The following is an 18,713-nucleotide window of genomic DNA, read 5'->3' as shown; positions in this document are numbered from 1 at the left end:
TTTTTTTATCAGGAAAACAGAACCTGTCTTAGATGTATTTCTCACGCCGCCTTTCAATTTAGAATGGATAATGGAATGAGCCTTACAGCTCAGTGTCACTCTACTCGCATACATCCGATGCTGTCGCAAAAGGGTCGAAGATCCCCCCCCGCATTCTCCACGAAGATGCCCTCCCTCCCCCATGTTCAAGTAGCACCACTAACACACCACCCGCGGAATACCATCACATCCCATCATTGATAAACTACTACTAGGCCTATTAACTAATAGTCAAATACCCCTTCTAGAGGCGCCCAAGTGCCTACTAGACAGGCAACTAGGCTGTTAGCTGTAAAAAGCCTTCCCCCATCGAGCTTTACACACATACATTTACACAGAACAGTACACAGCCCATCAGCAGAGATGCCTCGGCCGCCCCTCTCTTTTCCATGCCCCCTCCCCCTTTTTGAGGAGAAAAAAACAAAATGCACATGTGATAAAAACGCTCTTTATACATTTCATTCGCCAGTAGCTTTACCCCGGACCCGGAGATCCCTCTTGTTCCTCCCCCGCTATTTTCAGACAGGCTGGACACAGAGAAAAGGGCGTTGCTATGCCAAACAGTTATCCCGAGATACCGCTTCTGCTCCACTTCAGTCCCCGTCTTCACGCCAAGAACAAAGCATGCATAAATGTGATAGGCTAAGCAGCTGCTAAGGTATAAAACTAAACTCTATTCCGAGGGGAAAAGGGAAAGAAAAGGGGGGAGGGAAAGGAAAGGAAAGGAAAAACAACAATGGCGACTTGCTTGGCAGCCACAATGCAAGATGATAAGAGAAAGAATAGCAAAACTTGTCTCCATGACTAAAAGTGAATCGGCATACAAGGCATATTGAATCACCCATACAAGACAAAGGGCATACAAGTCGGAAGTCACATCCTCGTCCTTTTCACTCAAAAGAGAACCAATAACCACCCTTCTAGCACGTCGGAAGAGTAAAAGAATTCAGCTTGAAATGCCCGCTTTATTTTGTTTTCGTCGGGGTAACCTGTATTCAACTCAAAGGCTATGCACCAAAAACAAGAGCTGCCTGTTGCACTTTGGGGCCTCCAAAAACACAAAACAGTGTCTTTTGCCTTCCTGGTTACCATGAGCTCGCCCATTTACCCTCTCGAACCTTGCAGCCTTTCTCTAGTATCCTATGCATCCTAGCCGTTTTAACGCCCTCTCCAATTGTCTCATCCTCTCCTTCCAGTTCATACATGTCTTAATACACCATAATAAACCCTAAGCCCTAAAGAGAAGAGAAGAGAAAAAAAGAGAAGAAAGGAAATGAAGAAAAGGAAAGTAAATGAGAGTAATGTAGTAGTGTAACACAAGGAAAAAAAGTCAAAGCCGCGACACCCAATCCCAAGGGTATATACTTATCGCCATTCCCCTTCCAGTCCAAGTATATATAAAATGTGTTAGGTATACAGGTATATGTGTATATGTGTGTTCTATCCAGGTCTGAACCTGAATGAGGTTGGTTTTTTTTTTTTTCTTGTTTCTCTCATTTTCTTTTTGCTTTTCGAAAGCCCTCTTTATTTTCCGGTAAATCCGTTCAGAAAGCGTCATAGCACGCAACATAGAACTGGCAAGATATGGCCAAATTGAAGGATCCAACGCCGTGAACCAAATGAATTGATTTTCCCGCGATCCGTGAGAAAGGCCGTAACCCAGCATAAAGAAGGGCTGTTAGTCGCACAAATCGCATTCGTAAAATCATAGGGCCATAATCATAGCCATGCCGCGGGGTTTTCATTTCGCGTAGTAGTGGTACACATTGCTTCTTTGCCGCAAAGACTTTTGCTGTTTTTCTTTGTTTTTCTTTTTTAAAGAGTGGCTCTCGAGGGCTGCTGGCAGCTTGTTACAATAGAATTATACTGTAGCTTGCATCTCCTCATCCTGACGTGTCCGCGGTGGGAAAGGGGGGGCTCGATCCTTTGCTCCTCTTAAAGAAGGGAAAGTCCTTCATCCTAAACCTGCTTGGTCTCTTCTTAAGTGCCTTGCCTTCAGCCCTACCGATACTGCCTCCAAAGGGCGAATCTTCATCCGCTTGAGAGGCGTCTCGATCCCGATCTTGGTCTCGGTCCCGGTCCCGGCGTGGTGATGTCGGAGATCCCTTAAGGCTAAGCGGCGACATGTTATACGCAGGAACGCCCAGGTTTCGATCTCCGACCTCGTTGCTGACTATGCTGGTGCCCTGCGTGCTCGGCGACAGAGTCATTTTGCCGGTAGCCGTGCTCGCAGCCTGCGAAGTCCAATCGGCATGGTAACCGGTGGATAAGCTACCCTCCGGTGTATCGCTTGTCCGGTGTTTTGGAGACACCAATCTGCCTTCCATTGGATCGTCGGGCCGGTGGCAGGAAAATGGGTCGGCTTCTGTCAAATCTCGGACAGCGTCAAATGATGAAGGGGCGCCAAAAGTCACGCCATTGACATCCTGATGTTCGACGGGGGTGTGAGGATCATGGCCGGATTTGGCTGTTGAAGGGCTCGGTGCGGGCGAAATCTCGATATTCTTCATTTCGTTGTCATTTTCAACAGTGGAGCTTCTTGTCCTCGTCCTCATTTGCGATTCTTTGGCCTGTTCCTCTTGCACTTTCTCTTCGAAGAACTTTTTGTTAGTATGGAGCTCGCCTACGGTGTATTCCATGCCTGGCATTATCTCAGCCACACCCTGGAATAGCGGTATAGCAAACATATTCATGAATCCAAGCTGGGCGTTGGAGAGGGAAAGAATGTCCTTCTTTGGTGCTGCCATCAGAGATGACTTGATTTCAAGCTCGTCTTCCATCGAAGCTTGCCGGGAAAACTCCTCTGAGAGCATGTGCATCCATTTCAGTGCGGTCGAATGACGACGTGCCTGTGACCAAGTTAGTAATGTCCGATAATAGGGTTGTATGTATTTTTTTTTTTTTTTGAGCTGTTCTCCACCATTTGTCCATATTACTTACCACGTTGCTAATGTCCGCGCACTTGATAAGTAGCGCACACGCGAGAACTTTGGCATCTTCAAGTTGGCGACCGTTCCAGTTGTCAATGTTACTGTCAACCTCGAACTTCTCCTTGAGAGTCCCCAACTTTTTCATGTAGTCAAAATGAACGCCCATGTCTGTCGCCAATATGGAACTGATCATCAGGCTACGCATCTTTCTATCTTCGAATACCGCGGGCCAATATCTGCGAAGGATCTGCGAATACGCAGCACAGTGAAAGGACTCCAGAACGGACCGGTCATTGTAGAGCTGTGCTAACGGAGCATTCAATGTCGTTAGAAAGCCGTTGTTGACTCCAGGGTGACCGACGTCGTGGCCAATAGCCGTGATAAGAAGAGTCAATGCTTCGTAGGGGCTAACGAGTGCCGCGATTGGCGACCTGATGACTTTGGGCGATGGTTGAGACCAGGTCGGATACGGAGGGAACGAGCCGATATGGACGAGAAAATTGAATGTCGCCTGAAGAACGTCTACCACGTGACGGAAATTATGATAGGGAACAAAGCTATTATATGCAGCCCGGCATGCGACAAGGAAGCTAATGAGTTGGTCTAAATTCATTGGTCAGATTGAGATTCCAGCGGCTGGACGGATGCAGGCATTTTCAAAGAGGGGGTGGTTGCTTATTATCTTAGCACCTCCCGGGGGGTGTCCAACTACACACTCACCTGCTGGTATCCGCCACTTCTCAAGTTCCGGTGAGGTCAAGGCGTGTCTGAACATCTGCAAAGCTGCGACTAGTAGCTCATCGTCGGAAAACTCATGGGCATCGAAATGCCAGCGGCCTACGGCCTCGGTAATGATGGCCTGGCGTTCGGAAGAAACGGCAATGTGCGCGCCAGCGATATGGTCGTCTTCGGAGGAGAGGCGGCAGATGCCCTTCATGAGTCCAGAGACCATTGCCTCTCGAAGATAGGCATATGGCTTCTGGTCGTTAATGCCGACCCAGGACCGCTTCCGTCCCTTTGTAATCTCCATCATGGCCTGCTGGTCCCTAGCAGCATCCCTATGGGCCTTATAAGCGCATATCTCCAGCGTTGCGATACATTTGGGGCCCAGGGGGGCGACAATCACGTCGACAGCACCTAGATCCAAGCACCTCCTCATGAGCTTACGGCTAGCGGCTAGAGTGCCGGCAGCGGTCGACAAGAGCTCGGCTGTGCCGTCGGTCATTTGTTCGCGGGACTCTGGGTAGCTGATGACGGGGATGGGGACGACAAGCTTGGAGATGCTTCGCAGGTGGGCTTCGGTGATGAGCCTCTGAAGGAGCGCCAAACCGTACAAGTTCTCGTCAGGCGTGTGAATCTCGGCGTCGCGGTTTACCAGGTTGGGGTCGGAGGAAGAGGTGTTTTGTAGGGAATATGATTCGGGTATCCATTCGTCATGGGGTGTGTCTAGGAGAACAATGGCGGGTGTCATATCGATCATGGAGCCGGCTTCGTGGAGTTGCATCAGCTTAGCCATACAGGCGGCGCCGGTGGGACAGACGTGAACTGTGCGTTGCGCACCACGAGTCAGCAAGGGAAGCGATGGGACGAATCAGAGGGGGAGGAGGAACAAACCATCGCCAAAAGCGTCAAGGAGAGGCTGGACAAGTTCTCGAACGCGATCGTGCTGCCAATCGGGGGAACCGTCAGTCGGCGAGGCCGCGAGATCGTCAGATACGGCGCGCAGCAGCCGGGCCTCCCCAACGCTGCGATTGACGTAAATGACATGGCAAGCAAGGCTGTCCATGGTGGGCAACGGGAGGCTACCAGTCTCGCGACTGGAGCACGTTGGCCACACGGGCAAGGATTACTGCGCGCGCAAGGCTATATGAAAAGGGCACACGAGGCGACGACACAATTGGATTGGCGAGTGTCTCGGGATTTTCGAAATTGGGGCAGCCAGCGTCAAGGATAGAGCGCGAAGCGAGTCGGGAATCCAGAGTAAAAGGAAGCACGGGCAGCGTCGGAGCCAGAGCTCGAGGTAGGAAGAAGAAGAGTGCGCAGATGAGTATACGCTGGAGCTGGGATCGCCTCGAGCGCGCGCGGATTCGAAAGGGAGAGAAATTTCACAGGGAAAGCGTGTGGTTGTGGGATTTGATTGGTGATGCGACAGGGCGGCCGAGACGACGATGAAGACGGGACACTTGCTTTCAAAAAGAAGCGCCCAATAACGGTTGGAAAAAAGAGAATAAGGAACGAGTCGAAGAGTGTCAATGCTGTCGGGAGCGACGTGGAGTAAGGAGCATCAGAAGGAGTTTCTGACGTCGGATCGCGGGTTGAAAAGGGAAGAAGAAAAAGAAGGCCAAGAAGAAGAGAGGGTGCTCCCTGCAGCGCTCACACAGCCGGGTGAGTATCTGGACAGGTTTTGGGACGAGAGTCGAATGGTAAGAGGAGAAAAGGAAAAAAAACGGTAGTTGGTCCAGAGACGCAAGTCACAGCGCCGCAGGTCGCGGAACAAGCAGAGAAGAGTCGAAGGCGACTTCTGGAGTCGCACAAGAAGGGTGGCTCTTGTCGTGGGCGGGTCCAGAGGGGGACTTTGGGTGCTCCAGGTGCTTTTCTGGGTCCTTTTCTGGGCCTGTCCGGACAGCACAGAAGCCCCGGATGGCTTCTGGTCTGGTCAGATGCTGCAGCCGGTGGCGGGATGTGGCTGCTGTGGTGCGTGCTGGTTCCGGCGCTGCAGCGCTGGGCCTAGCGGACGCAGCAGTGGGGAGCAGCGAGCGTCTAGCGGCGCTTCTAGTTCGTTTCTCGCCCTGCAAGGCCGTGCTTGGGGCCTAGCTCGGAAAGATTATGGCACGGGTGGGCGCAAGATCCAGGCTTGGGCTGCTAGTGAGTTGCTGCTGGAGGGGCAAGACGTCAGCCGTCTGGAGCGACAGGATCGGCGGCGTTATCGCGAGCGAGACGTGAGGGAGAGAGACTTGGCAAGCGAGAGAGTGAGGGAGCAGCGAGCCGGGCGAAGAGACGGCGAGGCGAGCAGAGAAGAGAAGCGCCAAGCGCACGTAGCGACACAGGGGAGGGGAGCGCTGACGGCTTCTCGTTTCTTCTTTTCCTCGTTTTTCTTCTCTTCACACGAGCAGAGCGGGGGCAGGCGCAGCGGAGAGGGCGCTGAGAAAAAGTCAAAAGATAACAGCAAAAGTAAAAAAGAAACCTGCCCTGGAGATGGGAGAAACTGTGTTGTTCAGGGTAGCCGTAATTTAGGACAGGCAAGGTAGGCTCTTGTATCTTGTATCTTGTATCTAGGTGGCAGGAAGGGTTCAAGGGCAGCAAATCCAGCTGCTCGACGACGCCATGCCGGCCGGCGATGTGTTCACTGGGAAGCTGTAATCAGGGCAACGCCCGTGGGAGGGGAGACTGGAGGGGACAGAAGCCGGAGGGAGAGCTTCGATATAAGGTGCCAGGCGGCAGGGAGGAGTTGCGTTTACTCTGGTCACATTAGGTGCAGTACAGTGCCCCGTACATCACTTCCTGGTAGCAGGTACTGCAGCAGATTCCCTACCTACGCTGCACACTGCACACTGCAAACAGGTACACAGTCTTGTGCCTTGGTGCCTGTAGCAGTACCTAGTATGGAGCGCTGGCACCCATCCAAGTGCGACATGCCGCTTGACATCTGCTAGGAGCTGCAAGTCCCTGCGGCGTGCCTTTGCCATCTGCTCCGTCCTGCGACATTGGATCAATGTCAAAGCACGCGGAGCGCAGGTATACGGCGTCGCAGATAAGCAGCAGCAGAACAGGTACTCGGGGACAGTGCAGCGCGGGCTGGGGCAGCGCTCAGCGGGAACCCAACAGACGCGCCACGGCGTCAATTGGGCCACTGGAACATGCCGTGCTCATCGCCAATTCACCAGCATCATCGGCATCATCATCCCTACTTTGTCCAGCGCAAGAGATGCCAGCTGGTGACAGGAGCGTGCGTGCTGTACACGTAGGTGGCCGACCAGGGTAGCTCTCTGCACAGAGCTCTGCGCAACTAGCTGTCCGTGTTCAGGTATGAGCACTAGCACGATGCAAAGCGCGCATCCGCGAGCGCTGACTGGTGGTTGCGGTGCCTGTGCGGAGGCCCTGGTGGTGGGTGGGTGCAGCGCCTGCAGGTGCAGGTGCAGCGTGTGCCAGACGGCCTGCCACGGACCACTAATGTACGCGCACAGATTGACTCACGCTATGGAACACTGGCAGAAGTCTTCCACGAAGAAAAAGAAGGCTGCAACGAAGCCTTCCAAAGCTTGCAATGAGGGGTTGGCTGCGCAGGCCGGCCCACCCGGTGACGAGACGCCTAGCCAACCACAGCAAGCATTCTTGGGTGCTGCCACAGCCTGTACTTCTATTGATTGCAGGTACTGTATGCTACAGTGTATGTGCTGTGCAGGTAGCAGCGCATCAATCGCTGGTAGAGATTTCATTGGAAGTACAAGTACAGCGATTAGCAGTTTGCAGGTCGGCTATTAATTAGCAGCAATTAAAAAAAAAAAACCTGGAAATCCAAAAAAAGAACACACCCTCACATGGATTTCAGTCCGGAGCAGCAAATTGCGCTCGCACTGTGCCGCCCCATGCATTGCACAGCAAGTGGTAATATTCTCCGTATTCCGTCGCTTCCCTTGCCATACCCTGTCTTGTCGAATAATACTCTACACTGATTGATTCCCTTTTCTGGCGAGCTGTGCCTCTGCAGCTGCTGCCACGGATGCTGCAGGAGGATGCCTGCCAATAATTGTAAGATTATTGCTGGTGGGAACATTTGAAGCTGGCGTGTGGTTCGCCGGGCAGCCCATCCGCATCATCCAAGATGCAAGCATGAGGTACGCGTTAGAGAAAGTACGAGTATAAACGACTACTCCGTACCTACATAAGGCGCCTAAGGTATATTGCACTATATTACAATCCTACATGCTCCATCAGTAGGTACATACTACCTGGTGGCGGGAGAGTACGCATGTCACATCTTGATCGCTCCATAGCTCTCATGCTCTGTGCTAAACAGATCTCAGCCAGCCCAGCGATGGCAATATCCATGTGGGAAGAAAGGACAGAAACGCAGCTACTGCCACGCACGTACTTGTGTCAGCAAAAACGCGCTCTACTCTATGTCTCTCAATTGCAGCTATATCGGGACAGCGCAAAGCTGCAAAGCTCTGGCCCTCTCCGGCTTACAGACAAGACGACACGACGCCGGCTCGGCGCCCAAGCAACGCCTCGAAATCCTCATCCCGGGCTCCCACGACCCAGCTTGCAGGGCCCGCTCTCTATTCGTCTCGGCTGGGGAATGCCAGGGGGTGGACACGGCTGTTTGCTCTTATATGGCAACAACCAGGGCAAACTTCGAGAGCTGTGGGTACTGCATTCTTTCAGCTCGCAGGGTGGCGCCTGAGACAAGGTTTGACAAAAAAGACTCAAAAAGCAAATAAAATAAAAAGAGGATCATGGCAGAGAAGCGTACAGTACAGGAATGCAACAGAGGACGCTTACCACCGAGAAGATAACGAAACGGGAAACAGGAGGATTAAACATTACGTGCATCAAAAAGGCGCACTACCGTGTCATTCTGCTTGACTCGCGGCCAGAGGAATCGAAATAGTGCACAAATGACTACCACTAGAAGCAAATCGGAACGCGATCGAACGATGGTCGATGAAGCCCAAGCCAACGGACTTCTCCGTTTGCTATCTATGGAGTCAGTCAGCTACGCGCTCCAGTAGACATCTCCAGCCTCAGCTTTTCACCTTGGGCCGAATCGTGGAGACGAAACGAAACGCGCAAGCCCGAGCACTGGACCTCCGGTGAACTCGGTCTCGCTTAGGTGTATTGCTCGCGAAGTTTGTCTGCCTACCAGGTATATACTGTGCTGTTGGCCCAGGCGAGATTCTAAGAGCCAAAAGAGGGCAAAAAAAAATATTAATAAGAGGGACGACTGCATGTAGAGAATAGGAGCTTCGCGTGTTCCCCCCCGCCCTTGACCCCGAACTCGACAGGGGGAGCTTGCTAGCGAGTTGACGCCAGCACTTTTTATACGAGTGCCTGACAGGCGCAAGCACATCGGATGGTGATCCCCCATGAACATCGTCATTCTCGCACTGCCGGTCCTGTCCACGTTGCTTGCTGGGATGAGAGGCTGACGAGCAGGAACTGGAAAGGGGGATGCTGAGCACACGGTACTGGCATTGCCTGCAAGAATAAAACCGGCTCATGCTCTGCATGCCGAGGCTGATGCTGATGTTGCTGATGCCGCGCACTGTCCAGCTCCCGTCCCTGGGATCCGGGCTAGCAGGCCGTTGATGTCTCCCTTTTTTTTCCTTTTTGCCCTAGAATCCCACAGAGCTACGTCAGGAGTGTGTAAGTCGGTCTGCTACAGTGGCGCGTTCCACGGGCTCAGATCGAAGAGCCGACACGCCACTGGAAAAGGGCGAATCTCAAATCCTCGGCAAGTGGCCGTCGCCCACCATCTCGCTGCCGCCGCCAGCCTCGCCTCATCTCAACGTTGGACGCAGATTCGCGGGTGACCACAGCCCTGCTAGTTCGATTTGCACATGCCTTGGCCGGACTTGCTGTCCTTTTTGCGTGTTTGCCCTTGGTTGGGCGGCACTGCACGGTGACACCCAACACAGCTGCATAGTAGGTACCACTTCACATACCTGTAGCCAGTACCCAGTATCCAGTACAGTACCCAGTATCCAGTACCCAATAGGACCGCCAGCCCAGCCCAAATCAGCCCAGCCCAGCCCGGAGCGTGCCGAAGAATGAACAGACAAAGGAGGGGATATGATGCGTGCAACTGAATATCGGCCCGCTTTTCAGTTGTTAGTTTCAGAGTGTCTTTTTTTTTTTTTTGCCTTTTCTCCTTGTTAGCCCATTTTCGCTCTCGCCCTTCTCGCCTTTTCTGTTTGCTAGCATGATACTAGATCCTCGTTAGGGCTTCTAGCAGGCTTCTAGAAGTTTTTTTAGCCTCATCTGGGATTCGCGGCTGGTCCGAGCGTTTGCGCTTTCATCTTAAGCCCCGACCGCGCCATTCCGGCTTACCAGAGCTAACGCGATTACTGGATGTATTGCTCTAAGCGGAATTAGGCCGGGCAAGCATTAACCCATATCCCTGGCTGGTCCAATCCGCGCCGGGCTGCTATGCCTTAGTAATGCTACCGCTCCAGTTACTGCAGTGCAGCGCTCCGTACTGCACTGTATTTGCTGCTGCTTGTTTGCTGTACCACACTGAATCCCGGCAGCTTGGAAAAGGGTTTCTCTTGTCTCAGTCTCGTGTCATGCAGTCCAATCTCCATTCCATCATCTCCTTCGTATCATCGCTAGCAGCATTGCTATTCCCGTGCATTAGCACAAATCTAAATCCTCAGCCTCTCGTCTGCTCTCCGCAGCGCAGAGGCCTTGTCCCGATTCGCTGCGCTGTCGCGGGACTACGGAGAACCCCGATCCCATCGAGCGAGTCGGAGCCTGCCCCAGTTATAATTGCTGCTCAGCACGCCGTCAAGCATTCGGATACCGTGTGGTTCTATTCCACGGCCCTGCTTTCTGAGCCCATCGCCCAGGCAGTCGCAGCGTCTTATCCAGCCGGCTAATCGCCATCCGGCCCCTCTGGCGTGGCAGGGCTAGCTTCCCTGCTTCTGCGGCGTTGCATCGCAGCCTGCACCACGCATCCCTCATCACAATCGCCCTGCATTGCGCGCTCCCAATACCTCCTAGGTACTCCATACAATGCAGTCCAATCCCCGCGTGCGAAATTATCAGCAGCGCCGGCATTGATTAGAAATAAGGACCAACTTGCTTTTCACTAACCAGAGCCCCGCGAATGGGCCAATATCTTAGCACCTACACGAGCAAATCCAAAGCCTAAAATGAAAATGACCAAATCATCCAATACCTTATCGGGGTTCCAGTTTTCTTGTAACAGTCTAGTCCCTCAGCTTGAGACGCAGTCATTGCAAAAAAAGGCGCTCGCTTATCAGCTTTAGCACCAGCATCAATCAATCAATCAATCAATCAATCAATCGCCTCGGCATTGACTCCATGCTTTACATCTCAATCTCAATCTGCGCTACACATGCGAACCCCCCCTTCTTTCCCCTCTTTTTTGCCCTTTTCTCTCTTTAGAATATAGCCCGCCGCCCGCTTTTTCAAAAGTTCGGCAATATCTCTTCAAAGGGCTCCATATTATGGACCTCCAGATTGCACACTTGGTTGCCAGAACAAGCCTTTTTACCCCGTACGGCGCTACAGCACAAGGCTCTAGATGTTCACTTACGACCTAGCTAGCATTTAGTAGCCCCCCTTTTCTCTCCCCTTTGCCCGCACTGACTGGCTGGCGTTTCTTTGCTTAATCCAAGCTGCAGATCCTTTTTTCAGCCTAGGAAAAAAGCCGATCCTTCTCCGAGTGAGCCCAAGCGAGTGTGTGCGCGCACTACACAGAAGAGAGAAAGGCACACGCACACAATTGCCCTTCCTCAGGCACTTTTTTATATCTGCTTAGTAAAAATTCGCCTCTCCATCCATCCATTCCATCCATAGAATGACAGATAACGACATATGTCCGCGCCACTCTTTTTTTCTTTCTTTCCCCAGTTGGGGTAGAATCTCTGAACGCAATGAATCGTATGTCCTGCATCATGATTGACTCTCCCTTCCGAGTTCCGAGTAGTGCTAGAGAGAAAACCTTTAGTCTTTCCATTACGTGGTAGTCTTACCCTACAATTATACTTGAAAGGAATCGCAAACTTCCCACTCACCGGCCCAAAACATCACCATTAGTCATATCTTTGACTCGAGTCTTTAATTAGCACATCGTTTTACCTCTTTCATACAGCTCTCTATGCCCTTCTACGCCACCACTTTGAAATCTAGACGCATTGTGTGCTGCAGTATCATGTAAGAGCCAAGCTCAGTGCCTTGGTAGTGGCGCCCCGTTCTCCGGATGCTCCACGCGAATGACTTGCTTTTACTTCATCCACCTGTCAAAACCAAAAAAAGAAAAGAACTAGAAATAAAATCCCTGTTTCTCTTCCCCCAGATCGCCCAAACAAGCAGCAGCCAGCCACCGGGGGCAAAAGCATATGATATATCATTTTTTTTGCACCAATGCCCGTGACAGATGGTGTTATAGCATTCATGGGTAGCTAGATGTAGTGGACCTTTTCTCGATTTATCGAGCTATGCGAGAATACTACCTATATGTATCTGATTATACACTTTGTGCTATTGGTCTTCCATTCGAAGACGTCATAATGCATATTCTGTACATGCAATCGTCAATTCATGCGGCTAGTTGCCGGCCCGTCCTGCCTGGTTTCAGACGGGATAATAATCATCGTCATCTAAGTTCTATCGACACGTCCAGTGCATGTGTGTGTATGCCCCTTACTCCCTCCACTTTTACTCCCCCAGTTCATGGTGAAATTCCCAAAGTCATTCGACATGCAACCCGTGTTTCATCACATAAAGTGTCTATATATATATATACGTGCCATGGTCGTTGAAATCATATTCGTAGCTCAAGCTGTCTTGCACCAGGCTTTCAGCGATGTCGTCACTTCACTCGTCGCGGGCAGTCTTGTCGCCCTCCAAGTGGATCTCGGCGACCTCGTCAGAGTCATCGGAATTGGGAGCCCCGGTAGGCACAGTCAAGACGTCCTCATGAGCTCCCGCCGGTGACGGTACTTCTCCTGCCGCATCTCCCTTAATAGAGCTAGCCGATGTCATGTGAGTGTCAGCTTCAAAGAAGTCTCCCGAGCTGCCATGCTCGTCGCCAGACGAATTGAATTGTGCGTCATCGCTGGCATAGTCTGCAGCCGTAGATCCTTCAGCTCCACTGCCATCGAGCCTGCTGAAACTCCAACTCTGCGTCAAGTCAAGAGACTTTGGCCCAGCAGCTTGGTAGCTGTTTGAACTTTCGTCCTCGATGCTACGAATGGCCTCTTCATATGGCGGTACTTCTCCGTCGTGGGAATCAGAAAGGGGTTTGATCGCGGTGCGAGTGACGCCGGCCTTTAAAGGCGAGCCGCGAATAAAGTTGTCCTCCTCGCTTGAATTACTCCCGTCGTCTCCGCTCGTTTCCGAGTTGTACTTTTCAAAAATCTGTCCAAACCTCGGGCCCCCTAGATGACCGTGAGTTCGGCGACGGTAGAAGAGTAGGTATGCTGCGCTCGTCACGACCGACGAGGGGTCAGAAACGGATGAAACGGATGAATCTAGTTTATTCAAAGTTAGCCTCTTATTCCGTCTCACTTTCACGGGACGTGTGTCTTTGTGATTCTCACCATTGTAGTTGTACCAGCGCCCATCTACAAAGTTCTTCGCGTACGCGGTGTAATGGCCTCCGCCCAACCCTCCGTAGTGGTCGTCGACAGCAATCAAATCGTAAATCTCTTCTTTTCCATCCTCTTTTTGAATGACTCTCGAGGTGAGATCCAACCCTTCGATGGGGAAATCGACTAGTACGTCCAGTTTGTCTCGTCGCCATCCAGAGCTGCTAAATCGCTTGAGATGTGCAATCAAGTAGTCTGGTGTCTTCCACAAATCAAACTTCTTGCTCGCCCTGCGGTGTTCCTTGCATCGTGGGCAATACCACATGTCTTGCTCTGACAAGACTTCGGCCCTCTCGAACTCATCGAGACACTCCTCCAAGGTGATGCCGCGGGACCGACGAGTCTGTCGTTTCCTCTGGCTAATCTTGAGCGCAGGGTCGTTGATAGTCTCCAGGTCGGCGAACGTCTTGGCTCCCTGTGCCTCGTGCTGTTTCTTTCCAGTGTAGCCAAACAAAGTTTCCCAAGCCTCCTCACTCCAGTCCACCACGAGACCCTCGTGAAGCCGGATTAACGGGCCGCCATCAGCAACTGCCGGAGGTGTCGGTTCAGACTCGACAGCTGGCGAGCGGTTTGCTAACTTGCCGCCATGCATCTGTTTGTCACGACGCTTGTTGCCCTTTTTGTTATACGCCTTATGATTCTTGAATTTCTTACGACTGCCCTTCTGAGGAACTCTGTTAACAGCGGATCGAGCCAGCTGCTGTGCATCATCAAGAGTCAGCTAAAAGATACCACTTTATGAATTAATACAAAGAGAGAGACTTACCCGAGCACCAGGAAGGGCTTCATCTTCGCTGGATTCATCCATCATCCGTGTCTGCGGAGACTCTGGCTGTGGACTCTCGTCCTCGTTGCTGCTGTCCTCGTTACCAGAAGCCGTGCTGTTCCAGCTCTCAGGGCTTGGTTCATCCTCCTCCTTGGTCGGCGGTTCCGGGATACGGTCCGTAAGTCTTGGAAGCGTTTTGTGATTGTCAACAACTCCCCAGCCGGTGGGCACTGGACCATCAGTTTGACTGGCAAAATAGCTCAGCTCAAAGAGACCTTGCAGCTCAGGATCGAGGAACTCCCCAGGCTGGACAAACTTGGGACGTTGGGCATTGAAACGGCGGAGAAGCTGTGGTTGATGAGGCAGAGGGAGCTCGGGAGGGGGCATGGCACTAGCACTGCTGCGAGCATCCTTCATAGCCACGTCGACCATATCGTCTTCTCCCTCAACAGATTTGGCAACAACCTTACTGTCCCCAGATGAGTCGGCATCAGAAGCGTTAGTTATGACGATGTCCGACTCTGTGTTTTCTGGGCTTTCAGGGTCCAGTTGCTGGGCAAGAGAAAACTTTGACCATGTGGAAAAAGTTGATACCTTCTCCAAAACTTTACGCTTGATATCTTCGTAGCTTGACGCCTCTTCCCTCGTCAGAGTGATGAAGTGCGGAGGAGACGTACCCTCGGGCCCTCTGCCAGTGATAAATGGTCGTCGGTGGAAAACTGGGACCACCATTGTCTCATATCGTGGATCGCTATTCCACTCATCGGCGGCGTCAGGCGGAGTGTCGTCCAGATCCAACATGGAGCGAGGCTTCTTCTGAATGCCCTTAGCAGGCCAGTTGGTAGGTACTGCCTCCAACTCATGGAATGCTGCAATATCGGATGCTCCAATCTCTTCAGAGATATCACCGCTGTTATCATAAATTTTGAAGAAACGATCCTTAAACTCTTCAGCACCCATGATGCGATTTGCTGGTACGCCCGTGCGAATTGATAAAAATAGCTTGAGGGACTCGATGGAACTATGCTTGGGCAGCTCAACCTCAAACATGACAGGGACGTCGTTGAGAGGAAAGAATTTGACCGTCTTGGACCACATATTCTCGACAGGCAAGGGCAGAGTCAGGTTGTTGAAAGGGTCGAATGTGATGCTAATTTTACCGCACTCAGGGCACTTGAGAGTTGACTTGTACATGCCCGTGAAAAGGTCGGCGATAATAGAATCATCTCGCTTTCTGGTGATGTCCCAAACTTTATCTGCCATCTCCTTGATTGCTTCGGGGTTATTGATCATGTCATCTGTAGAATCTGGCTTTTCGATGTAAGGCTTCTTCTTGATACGGCTAAGGTCTTCCTGAAGAGCATCAAGAAGGAAGCCAAGAAACTCCTGCGAGTCTTGTTGACCCCAGCCAGCAAAGGTGCTGCGGCAGCGGCCAACAGTGTTCTTGAAATCCCGAGGGCTTACCGATCCTCTACCCTCATCATAGATCTCTCTAAGCAACCCGTTGTACGCCATAGCTACTTTCCCGTTGTAGCCAAGCGGGTTGGATTTGTTGAGTTCAGTTGCGTATGCCTCTGTAAGAAAGTACTTTGTCAACTCTTCCACGCTACGCACGCACTGCAGCGCTGAGTTCATGTAGCAAGTGTTTCCGAGGTTATGCAAGCCCACAGCGCCCAAGCTCCGGCCATTCTTCTTCTTCTGCATCCTGCCACGAGTGGCAGGCCCATCTGAAGAGCTGGGGCTGCTTCGGTTGCTAAATGACTTGGACAATGCGGTGTTGTTGGTCCGCGTGGGCATTGCCTTGTCAAGAATTGATCGGCTCGTACAAATACTCACCCATACTCCCTTATCGACCAGCTCATCAACAATTAGGGCCTGGTCCGTCACCAACTCAAAATGCTGGATAGTGGCAGAACCATTGTAATTAGGATTTACGGTTTGATCTTCGAGTGTTGCTAATCGTCTGGCGTCCCTAGCAGCACCAAAAGCCGCTACGTCAACGAGTAAGTGTGACCAAGGGGAGTTTTCGCCTCCATTCGCATCTTGGTCGCGGCCAGGAGAATCAGGAGGTGTTGTCAGGGCAGCTTGAGGCTGGGCATTGGTTGTGCCAAGCTGCTCTGAATTGACCACCCATAGCCGAATCTTGCGGTCAATCGGGACACCGGCAAGTTTCTTTATATCTTTGATGAAGGTCTGGGCACGGTACTTGCGACTTCTGGCAATAGCAAGAGGAGGTGGATTATCGGCTTTGAGAGACGACTCAATGGGTAGTGGACTGAGTTCAGACCAGACGCGATGCACTCGGAAAATTGGGGGATGGAGCTCAAATACGATCTCAGAGGCAGATTGCGCATCGGCAGCAGTATTGATAGCCGTCCGGACTATAGGTTTTTGTCCCTGTTCGAGGCCATACCAGTCCATGACCAATTTCCATGCGTCTTCGGGGAAGAGCTCGAATGATTGCTGATCAAGTCCAGGTTTGAGGCGAATGAAGTCTTCACGGCCCGGCTCTTGGAGGACTTCCTCGATGATGTCTGAGTTGTCGATTGGGCCCAATGATGCCTCGGTGGTATCCGTCTTGCCCGAACGCAGGGACAACGCCTTATCCACCCATGTACGCGATACAAGATAGGCTTTATCGCCCTCCTTTGGTAGCGAATCTGCCGCAGCTTTGAGAAGCGTCTCAATTATTTTGACTTGTTCGGTGAGAGAGGGAAGGGGAGCAGCTATTAAAGAAAAGTCTTGCATTAGCAATCTTGAAACTGGATTCGTACTTCTCCTTGCCTCTCATCTTGGGAATCTCTCTCTCTCTCTCTCTCTCTCTCTCGGAAAGGGACTTACGCTGAGTAGGGAAATCGGTGCCGTTGGTTGACGATTTGGGATCTGAGACTTCAACGATGTCAACGCTCATAGCGCGGGGCAGTTCCGTCGAGGGGACGGATGACGATGTCATCTCTACGTCCTCGGCACTGCCATTAACGGCAGCATCGCCGTTCTTGTTTGTTGTGGTTTCGGGATCCATGCTGGATGCTCGTCGCTTCAGTGGGGATGATGAACGTTGAGGCAGATCAGCATCGCCATTCATAATGGCCCGCCTGGAGATGAGGTACGGTGATTGGCTCCTGTCGTAGGTGCGCACAGAGCCTGCGTCGTCTCCTCCTCTTTCACTTTCAACAGACGGATCAGGGCAGTTGGACGTGCCGGGAGACGAGGCAACGGACGAGGCGTAGTCGGCAGACACGAGGGATGAGCTGAGCTGGGTCTGGGCCTGGGTCTGGAGCCGCGGGGGGACGCTGGATGCTGGGATGGAGCCGGCACGGACGTACTGCGGCGCTTCAAGCCCGGAGGCTATGGGCGTAGCGGAAAAGGAGAGGGCGGCGTCGTCGTCGGGCTCGCACGAGGGGATGGCGGTGTCTGGCGATGGCGAGTGGGCGTCAAGATCAATCGTCAAGGGACGGGCAAGCTTTCTCTTCTTTGAGGAAGACGTCTTGATAGTGAGCTGCCCGGGCAGCTCTGGGGAGAACGGGGGGAGAGTCGAGTCGAAGAGGGAGGCGATGGGGATGGCCTTGCATCTAGACGCTCGTCGTTCGAGGGGTTGATAGAATCAGCCAGTAGACAAAAGAACGGCCAGGGCACCGGACATCGGGGCAGTGGAGGCGGGCGTTTGTTTCGTGGGTTGGCGGTGTTTTGACGGGCTGTGTGGGTCTCGCTGTCAGCTATTTCTGGACAGTACAAAGTCAAGCAGGGGCAAAAAAAAAGACGTCACGGCCACATGCAGCAGCGCTAGTAAGACACAGCACTGTGTTGTAGGTGGTGAGAAGGGGCAGCCGGAGCAGAGCAGCCCAGCGTCAGCCAGCAGATGCGAATGACTCCGCGTAGATCCATCGCACGGCATGAGCTGGGCGTGGCTTCTGACCGCTGGACTGGGCATAGTGCAGTGTGTCTTGTGCCTGACACCGGCCTGGGAGTGTGTGGTGGTGTGTGTGATCTATGCTCCGTACCTGAACCTGGAGTTGCAGCTGGGGAAGATGACACGGCTATCGAGATGCCCGCAGCCAAGATGGTACGTGGCCTGCTTATATGGCCTGCTCGTGCCTGCAGGTTCTGCTGCTAGGCTGTTCCAGCTAGGAAAACTAAATAAAAAACAAAAAAAAGGGAAGACCAGAGAAAAGAGAAAAAGAAGTGAATAACGGGAAGGGAAAAAAAAAAGTTAAGCCAAAGCAAAAGAGGAACAGCAAGATCAGCCTAAGGGCCCCGTTTTATACGTAACTAAGCAGCGAATCAGGCACCGGATAGCGCACTGTTGTTTGGGTCAGCAGCAGGGAAGCTGTGGGAGAAAAAAAAAAAATACAAAAATAAAAACCAGCAGTGAGCCCCATCCAAAACAGAAGAAGAAAAGAGGCCCAGGGTTAGAAGAAGAGCTAGCGGATAGCTCGCGGCTGCCTCGCGGATGCGCTCCAGGAGAGAGACCCGTAACCGCCTGAGGAAAAAAAAAATGATGGGTTGATGCTGGGATTTCAATGGCTCTCCGCGCTGTAGCTGCAGCGAGGCGAGAAAAACCCCCAAAACCCCACCGCACCAAGCCCAGCTGCCCACTCAGAAGCCCAGGAATGACGGCCAGCGCACTGAGAGCCCCGCGCA

The 18,713-nt window shown here is 52.3% G+C and overlaps 2 protein-coding genes across 2 annotated transcripts; both read right to left on the bottom strand.

Moving 5' to 3' along the window:
• Positions 1 to 995: 995 nt before the first annotated feature.
• TrAFT101_001840 (uncharacterized protein) lies at positions 996 to 6,348 on the bottom strand. The gene is made up of 5 exons (XM_024905202.2): positions 6,158 to 6,348; positions 4,584 to 5,842; positions 3,690 to 4,514; positions 2,980 to 3,572; positions 996 to 2,888 (listed from the first exon to the last, which is right to left on the bottom strand). The coding sequence occupies exons 2-5, from the start codon at positions 4,753 to 4,755 to the stop codon at positions 1,923 to 1,925; spliced, it is 2,556 nt and encodes an 851-aa protein (XP_024762960.1). The 5' UTR covers positions 4,756 to 5,842; positions 6,158 to 6,348; the 3' UTR covers positions 996 to 1,922.
• Positions 6,349 to 12,083: 5,735 nt separating this feature from the next.
• Positions 12,084 to 18,424, bottom strand: TrAFT101_001839 (uncharacterized protein). The gene is made up of 5 exons (XM_024909614.2): positions 18,074 to 18,424; positions 16,914 to 17,767; positions 14,073 to 16,798; positions 13,259 to 14,006; positions 12,084 to 13,189 (listed from the first exon to the last, which is right to left on the bottom strand). Exons 2-5 carry the CDS (start codon positions 17,155 to 17,157, stop codon positions 12,534 to 12,536), a joined length of 4,374 nt encoding a protein of 1,457 aa, XP_024762959.2. The 5' UTR covers positions 17,158 to 17,767; positions 18,074 to 18,424; the 3' UTR covers positions 12,084 to 12,533.
• Positions 18,425 to 18,713: the final 289 nt, after the last annotated feature.

The sequence above is a fragment of the Trichoderma asperellum genome, chromosome 1, assembly GCF_020647865.1.
Source record: "Trichoderma asperellum chromosome 1, complete sequence".
Classification (NCBI taxonomy): Eukaryota; Fungi; Ascomycota; class Sordariomycetes; order Hypocreales; family Hypocreaceae; genus Trichoderma; species Trichoderma asperellum.
Note: the sequence above shows the minus strand (reverse complement) of the source record. Positions and strands in the feature narration are given on the sequence as shown.

Coding starts and splice junctions, on each gene's coding strand:
- TrAFT101_001840 (XM_024905202.2), bottom strand. CDS start 4,755: ATGGACAGCCTTGCTTGCCATGTCATTTACGTCAATCGCAGCGTTGGG. Junction 3,573..3,689: donor GAAGTGGCGGATACCAGCAG/GTGAGTGTGTAG, acceptor CAATGAATTTAG/ACCAACTCATTAGCTTCCTT. Junction 2,889..2,979: donor GCGCGGACATTAGCAACGTG/GTAAGTAATATG, acceptor ACTTGGTCACAG/GCACGTCGTCATTCGACCGC.
- TrAFT101_001839 (XM_024909614.2), bottom strand. CDS start 17,157: ATGAATGGCGATGCTGATCTGCCTCAACGTTCATCATCCCCACTGAAG. Junction 16,799..16,913: donor CACCGATTTCCCTACTCAGC/GTAAGTCCCTTT, acceptor TTTCTTTAATAG/CTGCTCCCCTTCCCTCTCTC. Junction 13,190..13,258: donor GCGCTGGTACAACTACAATG/GTGAGAATCACA, acceptor TGAATAAACTAG/ATTCATCCGTTTCATCCGTT.